Source organism: Carassius auratus, chromosome 2 (assembly GCF_003368295.1).
Source record: "Carassius auratus strain Wakin chromosome 2, ASM336829v1, whole genome shotgun sequence".
NCBI classification, from domain to species: domain Eukaryota; kingdom Metazoa; phylum Chordata; class Actinopteri; order Cypriniformes; family Cyprinidae; genus Carassius; species Carassius auratus.
The window spans coordinates 16,094,987-16,108,997 of NC_039244.1; the positions used below are offsets into that span (position 1 = coordinate 16,094,987).

Genomic DNA, 14,011 nt, shown 5'->3' on the forward strand with positions numbered 1-14,011 from the left:
TGTCTGTATATGGATATAAAGAAGTGTTTTCCCCATTTTTTTATTAAAAATAAATTACATATTGTGAAAAAGGAGCATCACTGCCTCCAAAATCTTGGCAAAATTGTTTGTAAATGTAACTTTGAAAAACCCAAATTTAGAAGAAAAAATAATAATTGGCTACAAGATCTGCCCACAAGTAGTGTTGTAAGGAAATAAAAGACGGACATCCTATAAATAAATTTAGCCAGACGCGACTGTAAGACATTTAAATGGTGGTATCATTGAAAGACAAATGAAAGACATTTTACTTATTAAATTTAAAAAAAATTTTTTAAACCGGTTTCAAAAGGATTTAGTGTGACATTAAACAGAGAGAGAGATCATTTGATTATTTGTGTAACAGTTTTGAAAGAAAACTAGAATGCAATGATATTTATTGCAATAGCCTACCGCTTTACAGAGCTTATAAAAATACTTTTCAAATGGTCAGAAATGTCTGAAAAGGCGGCAATGGTAAGCATTGCATTAATAAACAAAATACTAAATAACTTTAAATGGTGGGGGGGGGGGGGGGGGGGGTCCTTTATCTAAAATGCTTAGGTAAATAGTCCTATACTTGCAAAGTTCACCAAATCTTGTACAGTCAAACATAAAATGAAAAATTCGTTTTACGGTAACAAAGTTTGTGTAGAAATCTGGGACCACATTGATATGTTTACAAATCTGGTGCCTTTGGTGAAACTCAATCTATAATGACCAGCATTTTTCTTTTATTCTGGAACATGCCAATATTTTTTATTTGGCGAATAATATAATTTGGTGGGAACAAAAATTTATATACTGTATAAAGCTAAATTCTGTCCAAGTGTCAACACTTGGGGGAGTCCAAATGCTGCTAATAGAAGTAATTCCACTCGTAGATTCAGAGTATTAAAAACCAACGAATAAAACCTAAGCCTGTTAATTTTAATAATAATAATATTAAATAATAATAATAATAAAAATTTAAGAATTTAATAAATAGCCTATTTTAAAAACGGTGACACTAATTTACACACCCGTTTAAAACCAGGATTTTTATCTCTTAAATGATGGTTACCTAACGCGTAATTTTGCGCAAATACTAAAATAATAATCTAAATGAGATGCTATGAATATTGAGTTAAACTTTGTTTAAAAGTTTCTCTAGACGGGGTTTAGTGTCGTAACCCTTACCAGAAACTTTACACATAGGCATATGCCTTTTTCAGTGTTACTTAGAAAAGGTCCAACACAAAAGACAAACTATCTCTGAGAACTATTCCCAGCATTGACCTGTTCCTCAGTGCCAGATAATCTCATCTGCATTTCTATTCTAGCCAGGTTTGTATGTGCAAGTAACGCCCAACGGTCACTGACTTGAGCTTCAGTGGGAAGAAAAAGGCAGTTGCTGCTCAGACCTGAAGACTATGGCCGGGAGACCACTATGAAGGTCAAAGCCTCCTGTCACAGATGCAGGTGGCTCGTTTCACTGTGCCCACATTTAATCACCTCCGAGTTCAACACGGATCTTAAAGGCATCTCATTCATTGGTTTCACTTTAAAAACTAACAGAACATTTCTGAAATCAAAGTTGAGATGAAATGGTCTGAGGAGGTTCCTATCCAGCTCTGCATCTGGAATGCATCCCAAAACTCTCAATTTTGTCCAAGAAGTCATACCGAAAAATTTGGAATGGTTGTCTGGACAGACAAAATATAAAGCTCAAAAAGGCCATCTTAAAAAGTTTGATGTCCATCCCAGTTCACCTCAAAGGCCCCGATTTGGATGCGAATACTTTTTTTTTTTTCATCATTGATGAACTGATAAAGACACTGTCCTCTCCCTAAACAGGTCTTTCCAAAGTCTGAATGGCTGGGGTTCCTGAGGCCTGTCACTCTAGAAGAGAAAATACAGACCAGAGCAGGGTTGATCTCCATTGTCTTCATACCAGAGAATGGCCTATCTTGTCCTCATTCCATCGGAGTCATTTATCTACAGTTTTTGAATGCTTCCTAGTCAAACTTGAATATGCAATGAAGAGCCAGGGCTTTGTGGCGGAAATATAATTAAGGCAGTGAAAGATGTAGAGGGTGAAGAATGGGGATGACATCAGGCCAATTTCACACTTGGCACTCGGATGGCCAAGCCAAAGCCAGGCTCTTGCCACGCAACACAGATCAAAGCACACTGCCAGTTCAGAAAAAGCAAAAAAGGATTCAAGTATGCTAATCTCCAGGACAAATATATTTTAATCTTGTTAGAACACAAGTTAATGCAACAGCTCAGTGGTTGAACTTTATAGAGAATTTAAGGGGAGATCAAATTTCACTTAAATCTTTTCAATGTGTATAACTTCAGGTCCATTCTGACTTAGGTCATTGTACTAAATGGTTAATCATACAGTTGACATGATCAAGAATAAAAAATAAAAAAACATTCATTGGGAATGTCCCCACTTCAGAGCAGACAAGTAGCTCTACCTAGCATGAAAGCATTTTGCATGCGTGGGAAATTGATGTTTATTTGTCCACTTCCCTTAGTTTTGAGTCACAGCCCAGTGCATCTTGGTAACACTTAATCGGGTAACATACTTAAAATGCACATACACAGAGCTGGGTAAACAATAGAAAAACTACTTTGTAGCTTACAACACAACCAACTTTTTAAACAGCAAGCTGTTTCCAGAGGTATAGTTACATGCATTTAAAATTTCAGTTTAGTATGAGAAGAAAAAAAAAGTGATCTGAGAAATGAAAAACTTGCAAGAACAGCAAAGTTCATGTTAATGGAAACAGCCTTCAACCATTGCATAACTTTGCTCTTCTGGTGTTTCATTAGCTGATCTAGGGCTTTTGGGTGCAACCTTGCAAGGGCAGTGATTTAATCCCAATGTTACTAGTCTACACTCATTAAAAAGGAGTTAAATAAAGTTTTTATACTACTTTTCTTTGGATTATGCATTAAATTTAAGCAAAAACCTAAAAGAAAGGACTTCATAAATACATCAACCGATCATCTGAAACACCCATGCATTATATTTCCCAAAAAGAAGCAGTCATCATGTAGGTTCTTGAATATATCTTTGTGATGTCTAACATTTTCCCCAAGGTGCACAGAGAGCAGAATTGTTTAACAATGCAACAATTTTTGTAATTTTCCCCCTCAGTGATTTGGCTGACACCCATATCCAGACCAACTCACAGAGCTAAACAATGATGGCGTCTCTTGCTCCTTTACTCTCCCAAAGCAGGACCTGCCCCTGTGCTGCTGCCACAGCAGCGCATGCGTGGTTCTGCATGGAGGGAGCTGTGAGGGAAGGGTGCGAAAGGCATGCCATCATGCTTACCCAGCGGCCATGTTCAATAGCCTGACTTGGACAGATATGGGACATCAGAACGAGAAAAAAAGAAAAAGTGCTGTGAATCGATTTGGTACTTACGGAATCTTATGGGCCTGTTAACGGTTCCTCAGAAATTATTCAGAATTATAAAATGTGGCAAGTATGAAAACAAATGACTAATTTCACCACTTTATTTGAAATATTTTATTTTATTTTATCACAGGTAAGTGCTTCATAAATCGCAATGGTAATACCATGAATGCCATGTCAAGTTCACTGAAATTAATTGAGTTTAAAAAGTACTACGGAATTAAACATGTCAATTACAAGTCATTGGAATAAAATCTATTTAACACCAATGTAGTCAAGTAGTTTTATAAATATATATATTTAATACAGGAAGAGGGTGCCCACTTATCTGCAGTGGAAGCAGTTATAATACACTTTACTAACGTCAAATAATTTTTTATCATCATAATTTAGTCAAAAAAATAATAATTCTAAACCATAATACACATTAGGAAAATGTTTGAGGTCTTAATTTTTTGGTCCAGGTTTTTAAGTGTCTCCAGGTCTTCAGCAGTCGCTCATGTGAAACTAAAGTTCGCGGTGCTGGAAAACAGAGCTCTTACAGTGACCTGGATATGTGAAGAAAACAAAAAGTCATAGAATTATGTAAGCGTTTGATACAAACAAAAATAAAAATGCTACTGAAATCCTATTTCAGAGTGACTTCTTAGTTTTATACAGCACACACACACACACCAGATTAAGGGAATGCTATTTCTACATAGGGCATATTAATTTAATAGTTTCTATACACTTTCCCAGTAAGCAATAATAATATTTCAGATAATCACACATAGTAAATTTAGACGTTGATTACAATAATTCCAGCAAAATGTCTCATGCAGATTTTACAGGACTGCAAATTAGTGAATGGTGCAAGAGGCATAATGTAAAAAGAAAAAGCTACATTTAGATCAAACATCTCATAAAGTTACAAGTTTGATTTTAAAAAGAAGAACCAATAACAATATAAATAGCATGTTTAATGTCAAGCAAAAAAAAAAAAAAAAAAAAAATCCCAATCATTTAAAAACCACATTCATATTTGTATGTAGAAAAGCACTAGAAAAGTGCATTAAAAAAAAAATGGAACACACTTTATGCACAGTGCAAATCAAGACAACACCATTGTTCAGGTTTTCAGTGTAAACATGCTTAAAACTGAATGAAAGAAGGTATAATGCATTGTACATAAATACCTGATATTTCACTGCACAAAGTCTTAGACACATGGCCGGCCTCACTGGCGAAGAGAGAGATGATATCATCTTCCAACTCTTCCACAATGCTTTCACACTGCCATCAACATTTAAAAAATATAGTTAGCATTCTATGAGCACGTTTACAGTAAATCAGCAATCACATCATTAAATATTAGGGGTGTAACGATACGCGTATTCGTATTGAACCGTTCGGTACGACGCTTTCGGTTCGGTACGCGGTACGCATTATGTACCGAACGGTTCGTTGGAGTAATTAATTATATTTGAAAAAAAAAAAAGAGAGAGAGAGAAAGAAATATAATGATATGCGTTCAACAAGGTAGCCCAATAACCCAAACAACGTAACAGGCAACGCCCCTGACACTCCCGAAGAAGAAAAAAACACCATCTTATATGTTTATGTTAGGCTACTCAGCAGGCGCTCGCTCACTCAGTACGCGCTGAAGGCTCGTTGCAAAATAGCCAATGCGTTTAACAGACTAGAAATGAGAAGATCCTCCAATAACCAACAGGTCTGGTGTTTGGGTGCACTTTGGATTCCCTTTAAGCTATAATGGTGATGGCAAGAGAGTGGTGGATAAAAAAACAACGGTATGTCGCATCTGCAACATGACAGGGTACACCAGCGGGATTACAAACAAAAAAAAAAAAAAAAAAAACAGCGGGAATATCTGGGATATATGCGTCAGTACTATCTGGGAAAAGACGAAAAAAAGGAGAAACATGCACGCAGCAAACTATCCCTGCAGCATTTAGAAACTATAGCTTACAGGGAATCCAACCCAAACACCAGACCTGTTGGTTATTTTCGGATCTTATATTTCTGGTCTGTTAAATGCATTAGACATTTTGCAACAAGCCTTCAGCGCGTGCTGAGTGAGCGAACGCCTTAGGGGCCGTTCACATATCGTGCCTAAAAACGCATGGAAAACGCTAAGCGCGTCTTTCTCCTCCTTTCCAAAGCGCTCGGGCAGAAGCGCTCATGAGGCGTCTGTCTTTGCTAAGCAACAATGACGTGCTCTCTCCATGAGACGCGGAAATTTCAGCGAAGGATAAATGGATTTGCAGCTCTAAAAATCGCTTGAATTTATTTCAAAATTGCAATCCATATACAACTATGATCAGCTGTTCCTTCATCTTGGCTTGAGCTCTCAACGTTGTTACGGGAAAGGATGAAGCTGATTGGTTGGTTCTTGTCACATGACCCGCGGTGCGCTTGCGGCATTCTGAAAAGTTGAGATGTTTTTACATTTTGCTGTATCTAAAACGTATCGAACCGAACCGAACCGAACCGTGACATCAGTGTATCGTATCGAACCGAACCGTGAATTTTGTGAACCGTTACACCCCTATTAAATATACAGTAATGAGCAGCCATCTTTAGTGCTAAACTGTTGGCAAGTCTGCCATCTTGGATGGTTAACGAGGCAACTTACAGGCAAATGGCATTTAATCATTTTACTGTGGTGTAAAAATAGTCATCTTGTACAGAAAACATAAAATAAGAGAAAAAAAAAACAAGAGTACAGTATATGCCCCAGAGATTGATTATTCGTATATAAAAATGAACACGGCAACAATAACATTTAATGTATAAATACTAAAACCAATAATAATAATAATAATAAAACAATTGGAAAAAAAATAGAAATAAAACTTAAAGAAAAAATATTGCAATAAAAAAATCGATTTGTAGGGTACATTATACAATGGTCACAATAACTTAACAAAACAAAAACAATATCAATTTATATGGAGGAAAAAAAACACCAAAAAACCTTCTGAAAAACCATTAAGTGGGAAACTCACTTTTTATTGTTATAAAAAAATAATATACTCAATGACAAATATATAAAATTCATACTCACTGCAAACTTTAAGGCGCTGGAACTCTCTGGTCCATCAAACTTAAAATTTTTGATATCTGGAAAATTCCCACCATCATTTCCTCTTGGTGCAAATCTCTTGTAACTCTTTTCTTTGGTGTCCGGGTCCTCATAGAGAGCATAATCGCTCATGCTATTGCAAACTTCTTCCAGCAGTTCAGTTAAGTAAGTCTCAGACCTAGCCAGAGGAACCTATCAGAAAAAGAATTCAGAATAAAGTTACAGAAAGCCTCGTTGACTGAATTACTAAAATCAAACCTTGGAAAGAAAAAGAAAACTGAGAAAAAAGTAGGGCACTGAGGTCACTTAGATGACCTTTTCCTTCCGTTCCCATCTTAAAACATCCCCGGTGCCACGACACTGACTTTTAAACTGCATCTCCAAAGTAGCAAAAGTAGATCCCCCTTGCCTTGGCAACAGAACAAAACCACACTGTGGTGTCTAGACAGGTCAAGGTGCAACCTGCTCCCGCCCCTTTGGCCTCTCCCGGAAGGAGAAAGGGAGATGGGGGCCAGAGAGAGTGAAAAGGCTGGAGAGCTGGGTGCAAGCAGTGGGGAGGGGAGTTGTCAACAGCAGCCAAGTGCAGGGTAAAAAGTGGAGTCCCATCCTTTGGTTCTCATGGGCAGCTCATCTCTTCCACCCTACAATGATCAAAGCAGGAAGTCTTCCTTGTCAGTCCAGTCAAAGGGTGGCGGGGATGGGGGGTGAGGGGTTATTGGAAAGAGGACAGGTTGCAGATGAGCTGGATTTTCGTGCAATGTAGATCTATCCCTGACCCTATTGTCCCCTTTCAGACACAGTAAGGATGCTTCCGGTCTCACAGATTACATTATGAGGGCGTCTCTACCCCCTCCACTCTTGTGAGGTTCTGTGACATAAAGAGGCTTCCGTGGCTTGCTGCCATCTGGTCACAAATAAGATAAAAGGTCCGATGGAAGGACAGGAACTCATCTTCACATCCCCCCATCTTTTTAATTATAAAGCTGAATGCAGTTGGATGGGCCGCAAGATAAGACAATATATGAATAACTATGAACGAAGGAGCTAATCGCTTGCCTATAGGTGCTGGATGTTTAAACCATATGGATACAATGTGTGTATAAGAACATCTTTGGCACTAAATCTGAATGATCATATTTGATATCTCCACCAATTACATTTCTAAATTCAACTCATTAATCTGTAGGAGACTTTGGGTTAACCAATTGAGAACAAGAAGAGAGATTCAGTCGTGCACAAAAGTCCAAAAGGAATAAAAATTGAATCCTTTGAATCTAGCAGAAGATGGCCTGTGTGCCACAACCTCTGCTGATTCCTTATCATGCAATCCTGAAAGTGGAGGGGAATTAAACTCCTCCTCGTAACAGTCTGAAGGGTTTGAATAGAAGCTGCCAATAAAGAATTTCTGTAGGAATGGGGGGGGGGGGGTGCAAGCAGAGAAAAGGCTTCACAAGGATGCCATCCTTGACTGAATTCCCATTAGAGAGTCAGGCATCATTGTTGGGACTCATTTTGCTACTTTAAAATTATTAAACATTAGAAAATCTTAACATATTCAGTATATCAGATATAGGGTCTGATCAAGAGCTGTTTATTTTTTATTTATACATAAATTGACCTTTTAGCAAAAGCTGTTGAAGGTTATCTTTGGTTAATCTGCTAAAAACATGAAGCACATCGCAGGGGTTCACCTACAGCTTCAGGGCAAGTGAACCAAACCAAATATGAAAAGTGAAACAGAGAGGGATTTGACGAGCTATAATTAGCCTTTATTTTAAAATGAAGTCACTCTCAGGGAACAGTGAGCGAGTTCTGCTACACTGCTTCGGCTTTGCTTCCTTATTACTGAAAAGAAATGGGATACTCAGGAATCAAATACGAAAACATTCAGATGGAAGAAGTCAGCACGTGGATCTGGCTTCATTTGCTGGCACCACTAGGATGGTGGTTATGTGCGATAAGTAAATATGCCAAGCATATAATTCAGTACAGACAAGCTGGGTGCAAAACTGTTTTAACTTTACAGTGGCATCTGAGAGCTGCAGCGTTCTCTTTAGAATGGTTACAAGCCTCTCACTCTTAGCTTCTTTCGTTTTGTAATGAAAAATAAAAACTTAAGTGTCCAAAATCACGTTACAGCTCCCTGAGCCGCATTTTAAAGCATAATATGCAATTAAAACCCAAACTCCTGACTTCACCTCATTGAGCTGATAAATGACAAATTAAGAAAAAAGACAGATGCATGAAACAAAAAAGTAATTCATTAATCAACTGTTTCATCTGCAACGAAGCAAGATATAACAGATTTAACAGGTTTCTTTCTCATCCCTAACAATACCTGTAGTTTTTGTTTAAAACCCAAACAGTATACCCAAATCAATAGTAAAATTTAAAAGGTACAATTTGTAAGATATTTGCAGTAAAATATCCAAAACCCACTAGGCTTGTGTTATATATTTTGTCCAGCTGATTATTGACAATATCTCTAATGTTTTCAACTACTTGTAAATCATGAGAAAATTCCCATTCTAAACAGTGACACGGGGCAGTGCAGTCGCCTGTCAATGACGTTAGTTGCCCTTTGTTACCGCCTTTACTGACACAGAAACCACATGACAACAGTGTCGTGGACAAATGCGGAAGTAGTGTCTAGCGTCCAGCAAACCACTAGCTTGCTTCAAGCAGTTCCTTATTTACTACTACTTGCACGTTTTATGGTGGATTGTATTACTTATTTATGGCACATAATTACCGTTTACCGTCTGCCACTGGTTCTGTCGACAAGGACAGCCCCCATAAACGTAAGCGTACGTGTCAACCAAACGACCCAAGAAGAGTTGGGGACAAGAGGAGAGAAAGAGCGAGGATCAATAGGTTGCATTTTCTAGATGGAGAGAGCTTTGCGACAAACTTCAACTAGAAAGAGATGCCGATCTCGCTTGTGTTTTACTCGACAGGCGAGTTGTTATGACTCGTATCTTTACAGAAAACATATGCTATTATAACGATCAACAAGATTAGTATTATGAGGCATACACGACAAACGCGGGGCATCGCGTCTCTAGACCCCCACGAGGAAGCGTCTGATCCATAGTCTGATCGCATCTTTGCATTGACTTTGTATGTAATCTACTCGCGCAAATCGTTGAACTCGCGTTTGCTATGTATGCCCAATTATTGTGTTTGAATGTACATGAGTGTACATATTTGTTGAACAAGTGGTAATTGTTTTAATATCATCTGATTAATGGCCGTCAGCGGTTGGGTAGACGACAACAAATCCCATCATTCAACACTCCTTAGCGTCATCAAACCACACAATTGTTATTGCTTTGGTAGTGTGCCCTCTAGTGGCAGGCCCTACAACCTGTACCTTTAAGCTTCCCATTCAAGTCCCTTCATTAATTAATTAGGGTAGAGCATTACTCGTGTTACATATCCCAACAAACATTTTACCCATAGATGAAACAGCTTAATAAGGGAGGGGAAAAGTCAGAACTGAACAAACACTTGTTATTAGACAGCAGTTACGTTTAAAGGGGATTAACCTCTAATCAATAGAGGAGTCAGGCACCTAATGACAGTCCCTGGATCCCAGGGGTCAGGGCATATAATTCACTGGCTCAGACCTTTACACACTGACACCACCACTATTGAGAAGGAAACAGTAAAAAGGGCTCCCTTTACTCAATTAAACAGAGCAAGCTTATAAACACCAAGAAAAATTACAGATATGTAAGGCAACTAATCAAACACACACATACACAATTTACAATTACAAAAAGTGAAACTAACAATTCAGATCTTATCAGTGTATTGTTGAATATTTTCAAACATTGATTAGCCTGTGTTAATAATATAACTAAAATCTCATAATGAATATGGTGGTGGTAAAGACTGAGAAATTGATGTTCTATCCTAGCAATAGATGAACTATTTCACAATTTATCACTATCCTGAGCAAGAGAAAGTTTGCAGTCAGTATCACCCTGGACGAAGAGGACACGTCTTTAGAGGATACTGTAAATGCATTGACAATGATACATTGATTCTGAAGCCATTAACAATGAATCATACCTTTTTGTCCGTAAGACTTCCATCTGGTTTAAGTCTGAATCCGCCAACATGAATCGTCTTTTTTGGATCAGTTTGACTGATTGAATAGTTCAGCTCCTCTGCAATCGCCACACAGGCTAGAAATGAAAAGAAAAAAACATTACAATCAATTTATTCATTTAAACATTGAATGGTACTCAAAAAGGTAAAAAAAAAAGCTTCATAATCTTATGACAATGTACAAACCTAAATATTTCCTGCAGGAAATAGAAGAAAACATTGCAATCCACAATAAATAGGACTAAATATACATTTTCCATGAGATAATGCTGGATTCCTTCTTGTACAATTAATGATCAGGCCTAGATTTTTAATCATGGCATGTACTTAAATCATCTGAACTAGAACACATGTAAAAAAAAAAAAAAAAAAAGGCAAAAAATTCACTAGTTATGCTTCTGGTAAAATCTCTTTCCTGGTGCTTAGTCATGCTTGCTATATTATACCACGGCAACTGCCAAACCTGGGCGGAGCTTAAACTAGGATTTATGTGAATCAAGCTTTGCAACCTTTGACTCTCCAAAAGGGCTTGGTCCTAGCATTAGTTGCGCCAAGATTTATAATTTTGTAATACTAGTAATATTATTCCATAATAGAAACCAGCAGGGCTCTATTGAAAGAATCTTAGTCCTGCAAAGTGACCAGAATGAAATGCACATTTAAATAGTACATTTACCAAACAAATTAACTTCAGAATCCTCTGAAAGTAAGACATGAAATCTATTCACATAAAAGATAGTCAAGATAGGTCATTTTATATCGATGATTCATATGAAAAACTAGTCAGTAAAATTAATAACCTATGAGACACTTTTGCTTGTCTTGGTTAAGAATAACTTAATGTGACGTGACATTCAACCAAGCCGAGTATGGTGACCCATACGCAGAATTCGTGACACAGCTAATCCAGTATTAGCTTATATCTTAGCATATATTAATATATTAAGATGTTGAAATTACAGTTTTAAAAAAGCCATCGATTAAAGACCTGTACTGTATACTAAAGTCATCACTACTAAGTTCTTAATATACAAAACAAAAACAAGTGAAACTTGCACAAACGGTATCAGTGCAATATAGCACTTAAAGGTACAATTTGTAAGATATTTGTAGTAAAATATCCATAGTGTTATATATTTTATCCAGCTGATTACTAACAAAATCCTTAATGTTTTCAACTACTTGTAAATCATGAGAAAATTCCCATTCTAAACAGTGACACGGGGCAGTGCAGTCGCCTGTCAATGACGTTAGTTCTTCTTCTTCTTAGTTTTATGGCAGATTGCAACCATGGTTTATCAGATGCATACCGCCACCTACTGTATATTGGCATAAACGCCAAAAAACGCGGGGATCTGGATCGCATCTCTAGACCCGTGCGAGGATGTGTCTGATCCATAGTCTGATCGCGTCTTTGCATTGACTTTGTATGTAATCTATTCGCGCAAATCGTTGAACTCTCGTTAAATCCATGATTTGTTGACCGTCAGGGGTTGGGTAGAAGACAACAAATCCCATCATTCCACACTCCTCCTCAGCATCATCAAACCATGCGATTGTTATTGTTTTGATAGTGCGTCCTCTAGTGGCAGGTCCTACAACCTGTACCTTTAAATTTGATTATGCAGATGTTGAGTTTTGAAAAACTCTAAGTAAACCGTGAAACCAAAAAATTGAAAATAGAATAAATAAAAATGCACTCTGTGATGTATATAAAACTCACAAAAAGTTTGTTATAAAAAAATTATGGAAAAGACCAAAGTATATAAAAAAAAATTGAGCACTGATGTTTAAAAACATGGCCGTGACAGTTTAAAAGAAAGTGAAAAATGAAGAGATAAAAATTACACTCCTGACGGAAAAATTTAACTACTAGAAACATTTGTTGTAATTCCCAGCTCAATCATCACTTACTTTAGCATTATAAGTCATTTCTCTGTGTGTGTGTGTGTGTGTGTGTGTGTGTTTGTTATTAGTTTATTTATTAAGAAACTCCATGCAACTTACCTGAACAGTACAATGCTTCATCTTTCTTTGACTCTGTTGTACTGGACAACATGAACACTGCCACAAGAACAAGGCAAACCGGTTTAACCCATGGTGACATGCTGATCTCCTGGATGAGCAAAACATGGTCAATGTAATTAAAATGGCATTAGACACTCACAGAACAATTGTATTGAATGTTCATCACAACACTAAATGATAACCAACAGAAAAAAAATAATTATAAAACACCTCAGAGATAGCATTTTAAAGAGTTCTGATTGCAGCCTTGAAAACAGGCTTCAAGTACTTAACAGGTGTATTTTATGCATAATACGTATTGCTGTTAAACTTTTTGAAAACTTCAGTGACTTTTCATAACGTTTCTGAATTAACTAGCGCCCCCAACTGAACAACAACAACAACAACACTATTTTTGCAATCTACTGTGTAACTCAATTGTAATTAAACAACAAAGTTCTGATAACCAAACACTGACTCATCACAATATATGCATCTCTGTTATCTAAACAGCTTAGGATATAGTTTAAACTAATTAACGTAGTCTAAATATATGTAACGTTATAAGAGACGGCGTCACCTAATATTGCGCTCTGAATGACTAACAAGTAAAACTTGGTGCACCTGCTTCACCCGTTTAATTTGTTCATTTGCGTGTGAGTAAAGGAGCAGCTAAAATAAGAACACATTATAATATAAACAGTCAATGAGGCTTACTCTCTTACCTGAGAGGTGAGTGAGGCACGGGTAAAAGTTTTCGTTGCTACAAAAAATGACTGAGGGTGAAAATGGGTAAAAGTTCGATACCAGGTAACGTTATCTTACAAAAAAACGAAATACAAGTATGCTTCCTATACAAAAAGCAACGACTACCCACCCACGTGCCGGTCTGTAGTGCTGCCACGACCAGCAACCTTAATGATTGACAGCCGCGACATCCAATGAAATCACAGAATTCCGACTCTTATCCAATGATCGCAAAGAATGGCTAGACATCAAATACCCGGATTAGAAAGTTCCCAGACAACACTCGACCAGATATGGGAAACTGCCAAGTGACAATTGGTTGGAATCATCTGTAGTACCCGTAGTAACGTAAATAATCATGCATTTTTAAATAATAAAAATAATACTGATCTTCCAATAAATAAATAAATAAATAAATATTAATGCACAAACTGACAGTCACCACTTATAAGCTATTACTAAATATTGTAGAAACATAATTTTCTGTAAAGTTGCTTTGTAACGATTTGTATTGTAAAAAGCGCTATACAAATAAACTTGAATTGAATTGAATTAATTAAAACAACTCTTGGAGTGTACTAAATGCTGCACCTTCATTTTTACTGCAAAATATAATTCAA

At 37.1% G+C, this 14,011-nt stretch overlaps 1 protein-coding gene across 2 annotated transcripts; it reads right to left on the bottom strand.

The window, feature by feature from the left end:
• Positions 1-3,892: 3,892 nt before the first annotated feature.
• On the bottom strand, positions 3,893-13,597 carry cnpy1 (canopy FGF signaling regulator 1). 2 transcript variants are annotated; one of them, XM_026286585.1, is made up of 7 exons: positions 13,522-13,597; positions 13,370-13,407; positions 12,645-12,753; positions 10,599-10,714; positions 6,504-6,713; positions 4,612-4,708; positions 3,893-3,981 (listed from the first exon to the last, which is right to left on the bottom strand). In XM_026286585.1, the coding sequence occupies exons 1-7, from the start codon at positions 13,580-13,582 to the stop codon at positions 3,941-3,943; spliced, it is 672 nt and encodes a 223-aa protein (XP_026142370.1). In that variant the 5' UTR covers positions 13,583-13,597; the 3' UTR covers positions 3,893-3,940. The 2 variants fall into 2 exon arrangements, with proteins under 2 accessions (XP_026142370.1, XP_026142379.1); XM_026286594.1 differs by having other exon boundaries at positions 13,370-13,420; positions 13,522-13,540.
• Between the last annotated feature and the right edge of the window lie 414 nt (positions 13,598-14,011).